This window comes from Taurulus bubalis (assembly GCF_910589615.1).
Source record: "Taurulus bubalis genome assembly, chromosome: 7".
In the NCBI taxonomy this organism is placed as follows: Eukaryota; Metazoa; Chordata; class Actinopteri; order Perciformes; family Cottidae; genus Taurulus; species Taurulus bubalis.
In genome coordinates, this window is record NC_136595.1 from 3,303,231 (window position 1) to 3,323,037 (window position 19,807).

The 19,807-nt window shown below is 48.5% G+C and overlaps 1 protein-coding gene across 1 annotated transcript in view; it reads left to right on the forward strand.

Annotated features, from left to right (window-relative positions):
- The window catches only part of naaladl2 (N-acetylated alpha-linked acidic dipeptidase like 2), a gene marked incomplete at both ends in the record, with an annotated part of 281,105 nt that extends 263,157 nt beyond the window's left edge, over positions 1–17,948 (forward strand). The window contains 2 exons of the mRNA XM_079221477.1: positions 5,853–6,051; positions 17,702–17,948. Of these exons, the coding sequence (XP_079077603.1) occupies positions 5,853–6,051; positions 17,702–17,948 (446 nt within the window). The remainder of the gene's footprint in view (positions 1–5,852; positions 6,052–17,701) is intronic.
- Positions 17,949–19,807: the final 1,859 nt, after the last annotated feature.

The following is a 19,807-nucleotide window of genomic DNA, read 5'->3' on the forward strand; positions in this document are numbered from 1 at the left end:
GGAGAGGTACATCACGGACTCGGTCGCCGCTGGAATCATACGCCCCTCTTCATCACCTGTGGGAGCGGGTTTCTTCTTCGTCTCGAAGAAGGACAAGAGCCTCCGTCCCTGCATCGACTACAGAGGTTTGAATCAAATCACTATTAAGAATAAGTATCCGTTGCCGTTGATGTCCTCTGTTTTCGAATCCCTAGCTGGAGCCAAGATATTCACCAAGCTGGATCTCCGCAACGCTTACCACCTGGTCCGAATTCGCGAGGGGGACGAATGGAAGACGGCCTTTAACACACCCCTGGGACACTTTGAATATTTGGTGATGCCGTTTGGACTAACTAATGCCCCTGCCGTCTTTCAGGCCCTGGTGAACGATGTCCTCCGCGACTTCTTGAACCGCTTTGTGTTTGTGTATATTGACGATATTCTCATCTTCTCCCCGAATCCCCAGGAGCACACCAACCATGTTCGCCTGGTTTTGCAACGGCTGTTGGAGAATTAGCTCTTCGTGAAGGCTGAGAAGTGTGAGCTTCACGTTACATCTGTGCAGTTCCTGGGGGTCTTTATTGAGGAGGGTCAGGTGAGAAAGGACCCCGAGAAGGTTAAGGCAGTAACGGAGTGGCCGGTGCCCACTTCAAGAAAGAAGCTTCAGCAGTTTCTGGGGTTCGCCAATTTCTATCGTCGGTTCAACCGGAACTACAGCCGAACGGCAGAACCACTGACACGACTCACCTCTTCCAAGGTCCGTTTTTCATGGACCCCAGAGGCCGACGGGGCCTTTGTGCCCTCAAGGATCGGTTCGTCTCGGCCCCGATTCTGGTCCACCCAGATGAGACCCGCCAGTTTGTCGTCGAGGTGGACGCCTCGGACACCGGAGTCGGAGCGGTACTTTCCCAGCGGTCCGCTTCCGACTCCAAGCTCCATCCTTGTGCCTTCTTCTCCCGCAGATTGTCCCCGGCGGAGAGGAATTATGACGTTGGCAACCGCGAACTGTTGGCGGTCAAGTTAGCCTTGGAGGAGTGGAGGCACTGGCTGGAGGGATCGGTGCTTCCCTTCATTGTATGGACCGACCACCACAATTTGGAATATATCCATTCGGCGAGACGCCTCAATTCCCGCCAGGCCCGCTGGGCTTTGTTCTTCACACGCTTCAACTTCACCATCACCTTCCGGCCAGGGCACAAGAACACCAAGCCAGACGCACTCTCCCGTCAGTTTGCTCCGGAGGAGGGAGGTTCTACTCTCGACACCATCCTGCCCGCCTCGTGCGTGCTGGGTGCAGTCACCTGAGAGATTGAGAGGGTGGTACGTGAGGCCCAGCACACCCAGCCTGACCCCGTAGGAGGTCCCCCGAACCGCCTGTTTGTTCCTGAGGCCACCCGTTCCCAAGTCCTGCGGTGGGCCCACGAGTCCCGTCTCTCGGGCCACCCGGGCATCCGCCGAACCATAAACTGGCTCCGCCGCATCTTTTGGTGGCCGTCTCTCGAGGAGGATACGCGTTCGTACGTGCTGGCCTGCACTACGTGCGCCCGCAACAAGGCTTCGCATCAACCTTCCGTGGGGTTACTCAGACCACTTCCTGTGCCCCAACACCCGTGGTCCCATATCGGGGTGGATTTTGTTACTGGTTTCCCTCCATCTGACACCAACACCGTCATTCTGACGGTTGTGGACCGGTTTTCAAAGGCTGCTCACTTAATTCCCCTGCCCAAGCTTCCATCGGCCCGCGAAACCGCCAATCTGCTAGTCCTACATGTGGTGAGGCTTCATGGCATCCTGGCGGACATAGTTTCGGACCGCGGTCCTCAGTTTTCGTCCCAGTTGTGGAAGGCCTTCTGTCACACCCTCGGCGCCACGGCCAGCCTCTCCTCAGGATTCCACCCACAGACTAATGGCCAGACTGAGAGGATGAACCAGGAGCTCGAGGCCATCCTCAGGTGTGTGACCGCCACCAATCCCTCGTCATGGAGCCGTCACCTCCCGTGGGTCGAGTATGCCCACAATTCCCACACATCTACTGCCACCGGGCTGTCCCCATTTGAGGCCTCTTTGGGTTTTCAGCCTCCCCTGTTCCCCAGCCAGGAGGTTGAGGTTGCCGTACCTTCGGTCCAAAGCAATGCCCGTCGTTGTAGGCGCGTGTGGAGAGAGACTTGGGCCGCTCTACTTCGCACAGCAGAGCAGAACAGGAGATCGGCGAATCGACGGCGTGTTCCAGCCCCGGACTACCGTGTTGGTCAATTGGTGTGGCTTTCGGCCAAGGACATCCCCCTCCGCACCGAGTGTAGGAAGCTTTCCCCCAGATATGTCGGTCCTTATCCCATCATCTCCATCGTCAACCCGGTGTCGGTAAAACTTCAGCTGCCTCGTTCCATGAGAATTCACCCAGTATTTCATGTCTCTCTCCTCAAACCCGTTGTCTCCAGTCCCTTAAATCCTCCGCCTGTACCCCCTCCACCCCCCCGTTTCATTGAGGGGGGCCCCGTCTACACGGTCAATCGCCTCCTGGATGTCCGCCGGCGGGGTAGGGGATATCAGTACCTGGTAGACTGGGAGGGGTATGGCCCAGAGGAACGGTGCTGGGTGCCCCGTTCTCGGATTCTTGATCCGGGGCTCATTAGAGACTACCATCGACAGAACCCTGGTAGATCCGGTGGTTCGCCAAGAGGCTCCCGTTAAGGGGGGGGGGGGGGATGTTGGATTCCCTGTCTGCTCGTAAGTCCCCACCCCCGGTTTCCGCCCACTGCCACGCCCCTCTCCTTCATCCCAGCTGTTGTGCATTGCCTTGATCACCGGCAGGTGATTTAGGGACCACTGCATACCTGGCTCATTTGTCGGGTTCTTCCAGTTCCAGTCTGGTTTGCTGCTTCAAGAGCATTGACTACAGGAGCGGTTGAGTTGCCCTCCCGACTCTGGAGCGGTATCCGTCCGGCGTGCTTCAGGAACATTGTTCACAAGAGCGGTAGAGTTGCCCTCCCGACTCTGGAGCAGGGGAGGTGGATCCCCTTTTGTTCGCTGGACATTACCGGTGGTATTTGCTTGTGTCTATTCGTTGTGTTTTGTTTTTGTCGCAATAAAGTCCGCCCTAGGAACTTGAACTGCTGCGTCTGTGCATTTGGGTCCTCAACACCACACACCGCTTAACACGGTATCATTTAGACAACAGCTCCTGTCCCCATCTGTCTAACGCAGGAGTCGGCGAGCCGCATGCGGCTCTTTAGCCCGTCTGTTGCGGCTCCCTGAGGCTTTGACAAAAACATTTTTTTTTTTGCCCAGTGGAAAAGCTTTCAGAGGGAACTCCTTATCTTGGAGTTTTAGGTCATATTGGGTCACTAAAAATAAAAATAAATGTTTAAATATTTCGTTAACTAAAATGTGCATCACATCCTGTCACGTAGCTGTCAAGCCTCTTCCCCTGCATGTGGCTACTCGGGATTTAGAGCCCCGCCCTCGCTAAACTATCAACGGATAAATAAATAAAAAGAAAAGTCAAGAAGAGCGTTTAATTCTACGTGGACGTATTAATTTGCTTTCACTGCCAATGACGCTGGCTGACCTGTATGCTTGATATGTGGCGAGAAATTAGCAAACAACAAAACATTTAATGTTGAAAGACTCTTCCAGAACAAGCATCTGCTGAAAAGTATCAAGCTGCAGAAGAGTGATTCCTCAACTGCTGCAGCAAACTGAGCAAAGTAAATATACTTTCAGGAAGTGGATCCAACTCCACTACTGCTGCTGGTTCTGTGTCAGCTAATGAGACACTGAGGCGTCCGTTAGTATAAACGGATCCATCCTCCTCCGTTTGCGGTGCTCTAAAAGTCCAGCATAGTGAATTCGCTCAGTGTAAACTAAGCAAAAGATATGCGTTTAAAATGCAAAACTCACGTGAAGAGGACAGGTATCGAACCTGCTACCTTTACAGGACAAACACTTGAGCCACAAATATAGACAGTATTCCAGATCTGCATAGTTGTGCTTTTAATGGATCTCAATGTAGCCGACACTATTCTTATGACTATTTTTTTGTTTGATAGTTATAAACAGGTAAAATAGCAATACAATGTCAAAAATTGTCTTTCTTGTTCTATAATTTCATAAATAAAACAAACTATAGTTTTTTTGTATATTTGTATATTTATTTTTATATATATGACTATATATAAAACTTCAGAAGCTGTGATATCAAATAGCTTTTGCGGCTCCAGACAATTGTTTTTGGGTGGAAAAAAGGGCAAAATGGCTCTTTGGATAGGAAAGGTTGCTGACCTAACGCAACAACCCTTGAACAAACAAACAGACACATTATTATATGAATTCAAATTATTCGTCTTCCACTCTTCTCGGCATACTAGTGACATACATACGCAGTGACTTAAGGAATGTGGCTGCTGACGTCTCTCCCCTTATCGTTGTTTTAGTCTGGCCTGCCCGGTCCTGCTACTGGAGCAGAGCAAGGCCACTCAGCAAACAGTTCTCCGCTCAATGTTCCTGTGGGGGCGTGGTTATGCTAAGCTGAAGAGGGGTGTGGTTGTGGGTGGCTCGGGGGACTGTGCCTGGAAGAGGCCTGATTGGCCTCAACTGTAATAATTGTGTGTTTGTCCTCACATAAGGAGAAGTAGGCTAGATGCTCAAGAGACGGACAGACCGACGCAAGGCGGTCCGTTAGAGCCAGAACCAAAATAAACCGGTTACGAACCTTGAACCCTGGTGTGCTGTGTCATTGTGCTGAGGGGAAACTCACTGCGGTAACGGGAGATTGTTACAGTTCCATTCTAATCTCTCGTCGGGCTGATGATGTTAAATTATTTTTCCAGTGGTACTTTTACGCATTAAAAAATATCTAAACATAATACTTAATATTACGAATTATTATTATAAAACATTTTCCCTCCACAATACACATTTTGAAGATGATGTTCAGAGAAGTTCAGTTCAGCTGATTACCTCCTTTTTTTCTAAAATGAATAAAGACACACCCCTGTCTACATCAATGGAGCTGAGGTGGAGCAAGGTAACAGCTTGGTGCTGTTTACGAGGAACTTAATAAGCCCAGATGGACCTTAATATTTTCATGATAATTTAGCCCCTTACAGTAATGTCACATTTTTTGACAGTGCTTTAATCACATTATCGTCATGGTATATTGTCAGTTTATACAATCATGTAAAATGTTGTACATATTTCTTGACCTGCAGTATTGCGAGAGCTTTCAATTCTGAATGTAAACTGTTCAGAACTGACCACCTGAACATAAACCTGTGTCCTTATGAATACAATGCATAAACGACCGATTTAAGCCTTTTCAACACAGAATTTGCTGTGCCAAATGTACTGTAACAGCCAGTGTTGACGGGCTTATGAGGATAGCATTGTTTGAGTAGCTGGTTTTCTGTGTATATGTCTTTTTTGTGTTTATATTTGCCAAGATTATCCCACCATACATTAGGCAATTGGTGGGACATATCCTGAACAGAGCAACAGTCTATCACAGGGCTAAAGTACTTGCCATGTGCCCTTAGCTATGCCATTCCATCAAGTGCTGTTATTGACCTTTTAACATATTTTGATAGTTTGTCTCTCAAGAACTTGATTACACTGTGTAGACTGATTTTACCTGTGGCTAAGGTCCAGTCCAAATCTAGAGATGGTCTGGACGATCCAATTGCATCCCATTTTCTGTTCTGTTATTCTATTAAGGAGGTCCTTTTGAGACTTTGTAAGACCACAATGAGCTTCAACTTGAAACAAACGTCTATTCCTTCTAAGTTGACTGTGTTTTCTTATGTAGTTCTTTTATCTGAACAGTTACATACCTTATTGTTATGTCACTTTGTCTTCTCCCTGACATCTGTGTCTAGACAAGAGCTTGGTTACTCAGCTAATGCTGTCCTCAGCCTCCTCTCTGAGGGACCACGCAGCTTTCTTCCAGTCAGAAACGATGCGGCCGGCAAATGACCCGAAAGAGCGCGACCCTTCCCACGTGCGGATGCTGAATGATGTACTCCGTGACCTGGAAAAGAGCTTCCTTATCCCACAGACACCGCCTGGAGTGTACAGGTAGGAGACAAGTTACCGTCTCAGACTTGCAACCCAGTTTGGAAAAATTGTGAAATTATGTCCCAAACTCTAGACCTTAAAATCTTGAATATCGTTGAATTTAGTGTTTAACATCTTAAAGTTCACTCTAGCGTTGGTTTTCTTGGTATTCTGTTGTCAACACTTTCCTTTCTGTAGCTTCTTTTTAATAAGAAGTTAGTCTTGTTTTCTTGTCACAGTGAGCATTAAAACGTCTTAAAATTCAGCTGACCGAACTTGCAGACAACCTGAACAACATTTGTCTTCAACATGTTTTGCCACCTTCTGCAGACTAATTAATCTAACTTTAGTCTCCCTATTTACTTGGTTCTGTTATTTGTACAAGCTGTTATTTGTACAAGCTGAAATTGTATTTATTGGCAGACTCAACAACAGACTCAACAATTCCAGCATTGCATAAATGCTGGTTGCTTCCGGATATGTCTTGTTTCCAAGACATATCCAGAAGTAATATGTCACATGCATTTCCTTCATCACAAAACATTTGTAAAGCTGTTTGCTTATTTCTTTTTTCCTGCCTTCACTTAGTTGCTTAGTGTGTTACTGCCACCAACTGTTAACCAGTGGAATGACCTGACTCCTTTGGCAGGAATGTGTGTATGCTTGTGCATAGGATACAAAGAAAATCTGCTTTTTAAAACTTTGCTTTATAGCATATGGCAGCTGTATGGCATACAGAAAACCCCCATGGGTGAATCAACTGTAATAGAACAATGTTGACTTGAACAATTTGTTTTTGGTATCTAATTCATGTTAAACTGTTGTTTTTTTATTCTGTACAGCTCTGCAAGGACATTGTTCTAACAGCTATTTATCAAATCTCACGAATGCAAAAAAAAGCAGTGCTGAAAAAATATATATTTTGTTTTTTTCCTATGTCTGACTCACCATCTAATAGTGAAATGAACCTTGAATAGGTAATTTGCTATATCACTGACACGTTTTAACAGTCAGCTTAGGGTCTTGGTGAAACACTTACCAGAATAATGTGTTTTAATGGAGGTCTGGCAGTAACATGATTAGAAGTGACTGCTGGTACATAATAATGAATGTAGTGACATGTCAGTGGTGGCACTGAAGGACATGACTTAATGTAGTGGTGAGTAGTTTCAATGCAATGAAAAAAATTATTAAAATTTCCCATATTGCATCTCTATGTTCTAAAAAGAGCACAGTGGCACTGTATTTTCTTGAGGCAGTTTGGTCATTGATTTTCTTAATCAAAGATGAATAAGTGATTCCATGGTGTGTTGAAAGCACACCCTGGAGTTTATTTTATATTCAAGACTTGACAGGTTACTACACTTAAACACAGCAGCCTTTGGCCCGGATGACCATGACTCATCCAAACAGTTTCAGCTCTTCCTGTGAAACATTTGGTATGCACCCGTTATCACTTTGGGATAGTAATTCCTGCGGCCAAACCCAGAAGCTCAAATATGCTGATTTTATGAAGAGTAAAGGGACTCTGCAGAAGTTATTGGAATTGTAAGGGGTGCCATCCAATTCTTTTTCAACTTTTTCTACATATGGAGCAGAACAGCAATAATGTAACATAAAACTTGAGCTTCACAGTAAACACATATTTATTTCTTCTTTCAAAAAACGGAAAAGACGAATAAGTTACACACAGCAGCGTCTGAATATTTTCGAAGCTGCACCTTTTTAGGGCAGATCAGCAGTAATTCATTGGCTCTGCACAGTGGATGTACAAGAAAGTGAGAGCTCCAGATTAGTTGGTGAAGTTATTTTCGTCAAACTGTCCAGCTAAAAAATAAACACAATAAATCATATCAAATCTCATTTATGTTCTGGGAAGCTGACCTTGACTGATAGTGGGTACTTTTTCTCTGCGACTATATTTCTATCTCAGACTAGTATACCTCTGTTCTGTCTTCCCCCACAGCTCTGCAGCTGTCTACTTTTCAACTAGATTCTAAAGGAATAAATGTATTCTGCTGTGCAGTGTTATTCACAGTTTATGGCAGTAATAGACATGTTAATTGTCCTAGACTGCCATTAGTATCAAAGCTAAAATGAGCTGCTCCATCATGCTTGGAAAGCATTAAGGCTTAATAGCACTCATTTGTAGGAAGTTACCATTCCCTCGCAGGACCAAGACAATTAGACTAAGAGCACTTAACATATTTTTTTTTTACTGTTTTCCATGACAGTTTGTCATATTTTAGGGAACAAAACCTATGGTATATTTTTAAGCAACACAAACACATAATGATGACACGTTTGGTGTAGAGCAGCCCAGTAACACAATGATGCCTGCGATATGTATTTTTATGGCTGTGTGTGTAACTTGTGTAAGTCACCTAATATGTTAACTGAGCTTTAAAACACTTTCCAGATTCGATATGGTTAAGAGTGTTTGGATAAGTCAGTGCAGATACCGGTACCTTTCGGTGGTCCAGCTGATGCAGTTGCTGCTGACACTGTAATGAGATTCAGGATATGACTCTTGGTTGTCCTGCTGTGTGCACTGAGGGGTTTGACCTCCATTTTTTCGAGTTATACAACTGTAAAGCTCAACAATTGCAATCTTGCTTAACCCCAAAAATCAATACAGAATACTACAATGTACATGACAGACTAATGATGTTTTATAAAATATAGTTTGGGAACGAAGACCACCCCCCCAAACTCAGCCAATCACCAGAGCCCTAAGTACTTGCACAACGAACCCGCTCACTTCCTCTTCGACTCAGTTCCGACACAACGTGTGACAGACAAGCGACGTCTTGAACTGCTTACCCAATACAAACGCCCTTTCTCAACCCTCCCCGACGACCAGCTACAGTGGCTTGCAAAATATTCTTACCCCTTGAACGTTTCCACATTTTGTCACATTACACGCCACAAACATAAATATATTTTATTGGAATTTTATGTGAAAGACCAACACAATTGTGAAGTACAAAGAAAATTATACATGATTTAAAAAAAAAATTCACAAATAAAAAACTGAACAGTGCAAGTGTGCAAAATTATTCAGCCCCCTTTTTTGCAACCAATTGCCTTCAGAAGTTGCCTGATGACTGCTGAATGATTAAATGTTGACCAAATTCCTAAAAAGAGTCCACCTATGTGTAATCTAATCTCAGTACAAATACAGCTGTTCTGTGACGGCCTCAGAGGTTTGTTAAGAGAATAAACAGGACCATGAAGTCCAAGGAACACACCAGACAGGTCAGAGATAAAGTTGTGGAGAAGTTTAAAGCAGGGTTAGGCTATAAAAAGATTTCCTAAACTTTGAACATGTCACGGAGCGTCCATTATCCGGAAATGGAAAGAGTATGGCACAACTGCAAACCTACCAAGACACGGCCGTCCACCTAAACTTACAGGCCGAACAAGGAGAGCACTGACAAGAGATGCAGCCAAGAGGCCCGTGGTGACTCTGTACGAACTGCAGAGATCCACAGCTCAGGTGGGGGAATCTGTCCACAGGACAACTATTGGGCGTGCACTCCACAAATCTGGCCTTTATGGAAGAGTGGCAAGAAGAAAGCCATTGTTAAAAGAAAACAATAAGAAGTCCCGTTTGCAGTTTGCCAGAAACCATGTGGGGGACACAGCAAACATGTGGAAGAAGGTGCTCTGGTCAGATGAGACCAAAATTGAACTTTTTGGCCTAAATGCAAAACATTATGTGTGGCGGAAACCTAACACTGCACATCATCCTGGACACACCATCCCCACTGTCAAACATGGTGGTGGTAGCATGATGCTCTGGGGGTGCTTCTCTTCAGCAGGGACAGGGAAGTTGGTCAGAGTTGATGGGACGATGGATGGAGCCAAATACAGGGCAATCTTGGAAGAAAACCTGTTGGAGTCTGCAAAAGACTTGAGACTGAGCTGTCCTTGAGCTGTTTTGCAAAGAAGAATGGGCAAAAATCTCAGTCTCTAGATGTGCAAAGCTGGTAGAGACATACCCCAAAAGACTTGCAGCTGTAATTGCAGCAAAAGGCAATTCCACAAAGTCTTGACTTAGTGGGGGGGCTGAATAATTTTGCACACTGCACTTTTCATTGTGTGACACTTTGTGTTGGTCTTTCACATAAAATTCCAATAAAATATATTTATGTTTGTGGTGTGTAATGTGACAAAATGTGGAAACGTTCAAGGGGTAGGAATACTTTTGCAAGCCACTGTATATCCCAAAGTCCCAGAGCTACCTCCTTCTCATTCCATGCTTTGTCGGCAGCATCCTCGGCTGTGTTTAGCCATCCACGTTTCCCACGGCTCTCTGCATCCATCCTCTAACAACTACGAAGATGTTGGTCTCGCCTTCCAACAGCCCCAGGGGAGAGATCCCGACTTCGCCCACCCGAAGGGATCCAGGCACTTGAACAACAGGCAAAACCACCGCGACCCTCATTCACCATTCAGACGCTCCGACAGTCTCTACAAATCCCTCTTTTACGAGCGACAGTCTCTCGACTGAAGAACGCAACCATCCAACGCAACACCATCCCAGCATCTTTTTCCGTTCTCTTGCTTCTGCATCTCATGTCTCACCCACCTCAGCCAACTTCGGCCAACCCCTCCCACCTCAACACTGGCTACCCCAGCCACACGGACTGCTCCAACAGGCCGGGTGTCTTGCCCAGGGACGCATCGCGGTGGACGGCCAGTCCCCCGATCCGAGGACGACCCGCTCCATCACCGCTCCAACCCGCCTACCGGTACTTTTCGGTTTCCGCTGGCAGGAAGCCAAAAGTACTACTTTACCATGCATCAGTTCTTGGACTGATGCGACCTGATGCGAGTTTAGCGACCTGGTTGGTTTCATCTGTCTTGATCGATAGATATAATGAATGATATAGATATAATGCAGACAATGAAATGTGCATTGTCTGTTTATGGATGGTTTTCTGATAATATTGCCTAAAGGAAGCATATATAAGGTGAATACAACTGGTCCAAGCACAGAACCTTGTGGAACGACTCTGCGTTACCCCGTGAGGTCTGGGCGGCACACACGACAACACACTCGGGATGGGTTAGGAACACACTTTATTGACAGACTCCGGTACGCTCTCGGCCTCGCCCCTGAGCGCACCTGCCTGCTGGTTTCGGGTCCTGTCGCGCCGTCGCCTCGGCTCACTGCTCTCCAGTCAGCTGCGTCGCACCCCTCCTCCTTCGCTACTGCTGGTTTTTAAACCAGGAGAGACACAGACACCAATTGCACCCAGCTGAGCCTGATTATCTCTCATCCCGGCACCTGTTCTCTGAATCGCTCCCCCCTCTCTCCCTCTGCACCTGCGCATAACCCCGCCCCGCCACCACATACCTCCACCGCCAGCCTTAGGCCGGGGAGCCATCCGGCCTAACCTACTCCCCCCCCGCCCCATGAGAGCGGGGGAGGAAGTCGGCCACAACCATCTGCGTCCCCGGCCTGTGGATCACCTTGAAATTAAAAGGCTGTAACGCCAGATACCACCGCGTAGTCTGGGCGTTAGTATCTTTCATGCGGTGGAGCCACTGGAGGGGGGCGTGGTCCGACCAGAGGGTGAAAGAGCGTCCCAGGAGGTAGTAGCGCAGGGAGTCCCATCGAATGGCCAGGCACTCCTTCTCCACCGTACTGTACCTTGCTTCCCTCTCGGATAGCTTCCGGCTGATGTAGAGGACCGGGCGGTCAACCCCCTCTACCTGCTGGGACAAAACGGCCCCCAGCCCTCTGTTCGACGCATCAGTCTGCAGAGTAAAGGGAAGAGAGAAGTTAGGTGTATGAAGGAGCGGTTCCCCACAGAGAGCTTGTTTTACCTCCTCAAACGCCAACTGGCACCGCTCCGTCCACTGGACCGGATCTGAGGCACCTTTCCGGGTCAGGTCAGTCAAGGGGCTGGTCAGGTCTGCAAAGCTCGGGATGAAGCGCCTGTAATAACCCGCCAGCCCCAGAAACTGCCTCACCTCTTTTTTAGTCTTGGGCCGCGGGCAGGCCGCGATCACAGTGGTCTTGTCCACCTGATGGCGCACGTGCCCGCCGCCCAAGTGGTACCCCAGATACCGTACCTCCCTCCGTCCAACTGCACACTTCCCCGGGTTGGCGGTGAGCCCAGCCTGCCTCAGGGACTCCAGCACCGCGCCCACCCGCTCCACATGCTCCGCCCAGGTGGTGCTGTGGATGATTACATCATCCAAGTAGGCGGCAGCATATGCAGCGTGCGGACACAGCACCCGGTCCATGAGGCGTTGAAAGGTGGCTGGGGCACCGAACAACCCGAAGGGAAGGGTGGTGAATTGGTACAAACCAAACGGAGTGGAGAAGGCCGTCTTTTCCTTGGACTCTGGCGACAGAGGAATCTGCCAGTAGCCCTTGGTCAAATCCAGTGTCGTGAAGAAACGCGCAGTGCCCAGTCGGTCCAGGAGCTCGTCGACTCGGGGCATTGGGTACGCATCAAAACGTGACACATCATTCCCCCTGCGATAGTCCACGCAGAACCGTATAGACCCATCCTTCTTGACAACAAGAACAATGGGGCTAGACCAGGCACTGTTGGAATCTTCTATTACCCCCATGTCCAGCATTGCGGCCAATTCCCTCTGAACCACTTTTCTTTTGTGTTCAGGTAACCTGTAGGGTCGTAACCGCACCGTCACGCCCGGGGGAGTCTCAATCTGGTGCGAGATGAGGTTTGTGCATCCTGGCAGGAGAGAAAACACGTCAGCAAACTGATCTTGCAACTGGGCAATGTCTGTTCTCTGGGTCCCAGAGAGATGGTCTTCACAAAGGAGCGAGGCCGGATTGGTGGATTTTGGGACCTCAGGCCCCAGCTCCTCTCTCTCAGAAACCGCAGACACCAGAGAAACAGACTCCGCCTCTCTTCATGCTTTTAGGAGGTTGAGGTGGTAGATCTGTTTAGTGCAGCCCCTGTCAGAACGCGCCACCTCATAGTCAACATCCCCTACTCTCCGTGTGACCACAAAGGGCCCTTGCCACTTGGCGAGTAGTTTAGAGCTGGACGTAGGAAGCAATACAAGTACCTTTTCTCCCGGTGTGAATTGTCTCAGCCTGGCTCCTCTGTCGTACAGAAGTTTTTGACGCTCCTGGGCCTGGAGCAAATTCTCACGTGACATCCGACCCAGTGTGTGGAGTTTTGCTCGCAGGTCCAGGGCGTATTGAATTTCATTCTTACTGGTGCTTGGACCTTCCTCCCAGTTTTCCTTAATCAGGTCGAGCACCCCCCGTGGGGTCCTGCCGAACAGCAGTTCAAAGGGAGAAAATCCCGTGGAGGCCTGAGGAACCTCCCGCACTGCAAACAACAGAGAATCAAGCCATTTGTCCCAATTACGTTCATCGTCATTAATAAATTTACGGATCATGGACTTCAAAGTCTTATTCAGACGCTCCACCAGACCGTCGGTCTGTGGGTGGTAAACACTGGTCCGAATAGATTTAACGCCCAGCAACCCGTAAAGCTCTCGCAGTGTACGTGACATGAACGAGGTGCCCTAGTCAGTCAGAATCTCTTTCGGGATCCCGACTCGGGAGATGACCTGAAACAGCGCCTGCGCAACACTTTTTGCAGAAATGTTGCGCAACGGCACTGCCTCCGGATATCGTGTTGCGTAATCCACCAGGACTAATACAAAGCGATATCCGCGTGCGCTCCGGTGAAATGGCCCGATGAGGTCCATGGCTATTCGCTCGAACGGCACCTCCATTAATGGCAGAGGGTGCAAAGGCGCCCTCAGAATGGCCGGTTGATTTACCAATTGACATTCCGGGCAGGACGCACACCAACGGCGCACATCCGCCCGGATGCCCGGCCAATAAAATCGGGTCATTATCCGGTCTAGTGTCTTTTCGTATCCCATGTGACCAGCCATCGGGTTATAATGAGCCGCCAGGAAAATCATTTCCCGGCGGCTTTTCGGCACCAGCAACTGGGTGTTTTCCTGCCCGGTCTGAGTGTCACGACTCACTCTGTACAGCCTGTCCCTAATCAATGAAAAGTGCGGATATGACTGCGCTGCGTCAGGGCGCACCAGCTGACCATCAACTCGCATCACTTGGTCCTAGGCCGAGCGCAGAGTATCATCACGAGACTGCTCAAGTGGAAAATCTTCCATGGAGCGGAACTCGGGAACCGGTGGAGTCTCCACGGGAGGTTCCGCCGGTTCCCCCTCCTCCTCCCCGTCTGCAGTGTCGGACAACCTTGCGTCACCACTGAGCACAGCACACATATCGCATGACCCTGTCTGCCATGACCGCACCCCCGCTGCCTGCCCCATTAATTTGTTAAACCCGGCCAATCGGTTCCCAAGATTAGAGGGTGCGTAAGGCGGGAGTTAACCGCAACCTTTATACTATGCTTTTTACCCCCGTGTCTGATCTCGACTGATACTATGGGATACTCGTGAACGTCCCCATGCACACACCTAATCTTCACCCACAATGCCTCCACCAATGCCCCGGGTCGAACCAGGCTCTGATGGATCATAGACTGCGAACAGCCAGAATCCACCATTGCCTGATGTGTACCCCCCTGGATTCTTACCGGAACGCAGTACGTCGCTCCCGGACCGGGGGAGGGTGTTGGAGGGCCGGCAACCCGAATCACCTGGCCTACCTCCATCAATGGACACTCCCTACGGAAGTGTCCGGGTTGCCCACACCTCCAACACTCCTGCCCTGATGTCTGAGGACCCCTCTGTGGGTCGAGAAGGGTGCCGGTGCTGGTCGTGGTCGTGGTATCGGGGACCCGGGGAGGGGGCCCTGGCCACAGAGCCGAAGTGGGCTGCGCCAAGAGCGGCGGGGGTGGCCTCCTGCGTGGGCCGGGTGCCGGCCGGGCTGCAGCCTGCGTGCGGCTGCTGTCCCCTGAGCCGGGTGCCAAGGTGATGGCGGTCTCCAGTGCCGTAGGGCCATGGCAGCGGACCCATGCCACCGTTCGGGTCGGCAGCCCGCCCACAAACTGTTCGAGGACCACCTTCTCCACCACTGCCTGCGCCCCTCCTGCTGCCCCGGGTTGCAGCCATCTGGTGGCGGCGTCCCTCAGCTGCTGGGCAAAAACAAATGGCCGGTCCTCCGCTCCCAGCCTGGCCTCTCGGAACCTCCGCCGGTGGTCCTCCGGAGACAGGCCCAGCCGGTCGATTACGGCTTTACGCACGTTCGCGTAAACCTGCCTTGTTGCCGGTGGCAGCCGCAGAGCCGCAGTCTGTGCCTCTCCGGCCAGAAGAGGCAAGAGCCGGACCGCCCACTCGTCCGCCGGCCAGCCACACGCCCCCGCTGTTGCCTCGAATGACTCAAGAAACGACTGCGCGTCGTCCTCTGCTGTCATCCTGTGCAGGGCCACCCCTGCCAGAGGAGAGGGGCCCGGAGAGGGGGCCGGCGTCAGCGCAGCTACCGCTGTCCGGGCGGCGATCTGCTCCAGTGCGAAGGTCTGCCTTTCAGCCGTGTCCTGAAGAGCCCCCAGGAACCGCCGGTTCGTCTCCGCCTGCTCCTGCTGCATGGCCGCGATCCCCGCCAACATCTGCCCCAGCGCCACGATCGTCTGAGTTGGCGCATCCGGCTGTTGCTCTCGGTTATCCATGCCGCCCCACGTTGGGCGCCACTGTAACGACTCTGCGTTACCCCGTGAGGTCTGGGCGGCACACACGACAACACACTCGGGATGGGTTAGGAACACGCTTTATTGACGGACTCGGGTACGCTCTCGGCCTCGCCCCTGAGCGCACCTGCCTGCTGGTTTCGGGTCCTGACGCGCCGTCGCCTCGGCTCACTGCTCTCCAGTCAGCTGCGTCGCACCCCTCCTCCTTCGCTACTGCTGGGAGAGACACAGACACCAATTGCACCCAGCTGAGCCTGATTATCCCTCATCCCGGCACCTGTTCTCTGAATCGCTCCCCCCTCTCTCCCTCTGCACCTGCGCATAACCCCGCCCCGCCACCACAACCATATTATGATCACAACTATGAACATCCAGATCGAAGTAAGATTTCTCAAACATGTCTTTTGGAGTGGTTTGGAGCGGTCGCCGACTTGTACAAACTCCATGGTTCAGACCCATACCAACATCCCACACTAATAAGACACATTTTTGGAAAGATTATGACCTAAATAATCGGGATTTGTAAAAAAAATCACAGGAAAACGAAACTTAGGGGTGTTGTCACCGATTTTGAGTAAAAAAACTGTGTTGTTCGGTTCAAAAATGGAAAAATCCCTTTTTCTATGGGAAAGCCTTCTCTCACCGAGGCATGCCAGATCTTTACATTTGCATAGGCCTTCCCTCTTGCGCTGTGATGTGTTTTTACAAAGGTGGGGGCTACACGAAGAGCACAGGACACGGAAGTCTGAGACAGAGCGAAAAAACAACAACTTTTTGCCGTTTTGTGATCGTTCAGGTACTTACATTGGTGTATAAAGTACCCAAAAGCCGTACTTGATCTGTACTTGAGTAAAGATACCTTACTGGAAAATTACTCCAGTAAAAGTCACCTATTAAAATACTACTTGAGTAAACGTCTTAAAGTATCTGATATTTTCTGTACTTAAGTATCAAAAGTATTTTTCTGATATAAAATGTACTTAAGTATTGAAAGTAAAAGTACAAGTTTTTGAATAAAAAAGCAAAGGGTCAGAACTTTGAGAATTATGACGTTTATTCTTTTAAGTGCTGTGCCCACAATGACCAAGGACCAGGCGTTGTGTTGAAAAAACTGAGTTGGCTGTGATCATCCATATATATTATGTTCAACATAATATATTGTACATAAGTATACTCTTGCATCTACTATGATCATAATTCTCCAAAAACAATGGAGACCCACGGCCGGTACCGGTCCGTGGGTCCCTTGGGGTCTGTTAGTCCCTTGGTACCGGTCTGTGGGTCCCTTGGTACCGGGCCGCACAGAAAGAATGAATGAAACATTTTCATTAAATTTAAAAAAATCAATACCGGAAAGATTTTTATTGTGAAAAATGACCGGATACATCAGTCTGTGGTAACCTTGACACATGTCCCCTGAAAATGAAACTTTACTGAGATGTGTTTGTTAGTGAAATCCGACGTTGTAAGGGGTTGTGAAGGATCTTGTGAAACCATTTTGGCCGCCGCGGCAAGCTGACGTAGTCTCGTAAGTACTCAAACTTAACGGTTACTTTAATTATGTTTTTAATTATATGTCACAAGGGATTATATATCACAAGGGTGTGTAGGACTTTATTGTAGGACTTTAAATGAAGTTAAACAACGCTGTGGTTCCAGAGATAATTAAGGAAACGTTAAAACAAAATGTTGAAGATTTTCACTTCTGATAATAGGTGCAGGGGGGCTTTGTGTGCGAAACCATCGACTTGTCTTTTTGGTCTTAGGCAAGTTTTAATTGCTCTTTCATGTCAGCTTGGTCATGTGTCATGCTGTTCGGAGACAAATGTATATATATGGCAACAGCGTAAATTCATCTTGTTTTTTTTGCTACAGAATTTATTTGACAAAGGCGTTTCCATATCCCATTTAGTGCATCAATTCGTTTTTGATATTTGCAAAAACAACCTCAAACATTTACACTTTTTCTAGTGCAATCCAAAATGAGCATTAAAATTTGTGAATGGAAACACAGTTATTGACTACTCTCTTTTTTCTTTCTATAGGAATCTGTTATACAGCCTTCCAGAGAAGACTCCTCAGTTTTCCATCCTCAGGTTCTCACAGGAAGCCGCCCTGCCTTGCAATGTCATCAGCAAAGCAGTTAAACACAACTGTGCAGACAAGGAAGTACTTTGCCAAAGCACCATGAACCAGTCTCTGTCTCTCATCCTCAGGGCCATCCGCTCAGCTGAAAGGCTGGTGTGTTTTGGCTTGGACTTGTTTGAGAATTACCCAAATGACACAACATGATCTTGTCTGACACAGACCCACCAGTGAGCTTGGATGTACTCAAAAGCAAAAACTGCCACTGATCACGTCATTTAAGTTGAAATACATATTAAAAACATATTTGAGCCTCTTCCAAAACCTTCTCCTATTCATCCCACTACACCCATGGAAAAGTTAAGAATCAGAAACAAATGTGATAGTAAAGAAAGTGTAAAAATTGAGTTGCAGGTGTAGCAATATTAGAGAAGGAAAGTGTCCACATAGGTTAACACTTTAGTTGCAGACACATTGGTCAATGTAACTTTGTGGCAGTAAGCATAGTTTTATGGACCCATAAAGGGATATTTTGGGATTTTATAGCCTGGGTCTTAGTCTCATAATTGTGGCTATTCTGGAATGATTCATGTTAATTTTGCACTCCACCAATATTGTAGAGATATGGGAAACACATCTATATGGCAAAGCAAATATGGATATTCAATTATCCATAAGGGCCTTCTTCAGCGATAAACCATTCTATCAGCCTACCAACAACCCCCTTTAGCTGTTTTAAAATCCTTGTAAGCCATGGCATCATATGGCCTTTTCGCTTTTCTTACACCGGACGCGACGCGAATTTGCGGCGTGACCAGTTTACATGTTAAGTCAATCCACAGACGCGCTGCAGCGAGATAGACGCGTTGGAGGCGGCGCGAACAGAACGTTTGACCTGGGGCAAGCAAAGCGAAGGACGCGGCGCGAATTCGCGTGAGTTGAATTCTCCCAACTCTGGCGGAGAAATCGCGTGACGCAATGTTGCGGCAGCCAATCAGCGTTGAGAATCAGCGTTGAGATGCTCCGCCCGTCACCACCGCCGTCTCCCCGTTTCTGAATGAAACTGCTGCTGTTCCGCCTGAACCAGCGCTGACAGCGGCTTCATTGAGACGCTTTTGTGGGACTACAGATAATATTATGAACCCAGACACCATGGAGTTTGATGTTCCGACATATGTGGAGTTTACACAAAAAGTATAAAGCAGAACTAGTGGTTATTTCCATGGTGGATGGCATAATCGGTATCGTTTTACGGAGATATGCGAGACGCAGTTCCTGGAGGAGTCGGTGAAATTCACCGAGCTGTGTGCGGCTACGGATGATGTTATGAACCCAAATACGAGGGCGTTTCATGTTCCGACATGTTTAGAACTTCCACAACAAGTATAAAGCAGAACTAGTGGTTATTTATTCCATGGTCGATAGCGGAAATGAAAGCTTCGTCGCTTGTCTCTCACAGAGGCAAGCAACAGAGCTAAGCCACGCCCCTTTGGTCGCGCCGCGAATTCGCGTTTGGTGTGAACACCCTCTTTCTACTCGCGCGAGTAAACTTCCACGGTGGACACGGCGCCGCAAATTCGCGTCGCGTCCGGTGTGAACACGGCATCACAGTAATAAGTGGATGTTAAGTCTGAGCTTCTAGGACACCCTTATTATAGTCAGCTGCAATACAAACACACAAAACGTAAACAGTTATATAAACTATTTTACGTTTAAGATGTTGTTTGAAAGTGCAGGATAAGCAATAATGTTTATTCATTGTTGCTTAAAGCATTAGATTCCTCGAATAGCTGTGTTTATTTGTTTTCAATGTGTGTTATTGCTTTCTGATGCCGTGTTCACACCAATTCGCAAATTCGCGCCGCAGCGCGTCTGTAGATTGACTTAACATGTAAACTGGTCGCGCCGCAAATTCGCGTCGCGTCCGGTGTGAACACGACATAAAGATCCCCCGGCTCCCCGATGTTAACAAGTGGGGATCTGGTAGGGGAGTATGCCCTTGTTGCTCACACTAGCTTACCCTGCTTTAAAACTGGTACAGCTCCACACTGTCAGGTGAAAAGAAT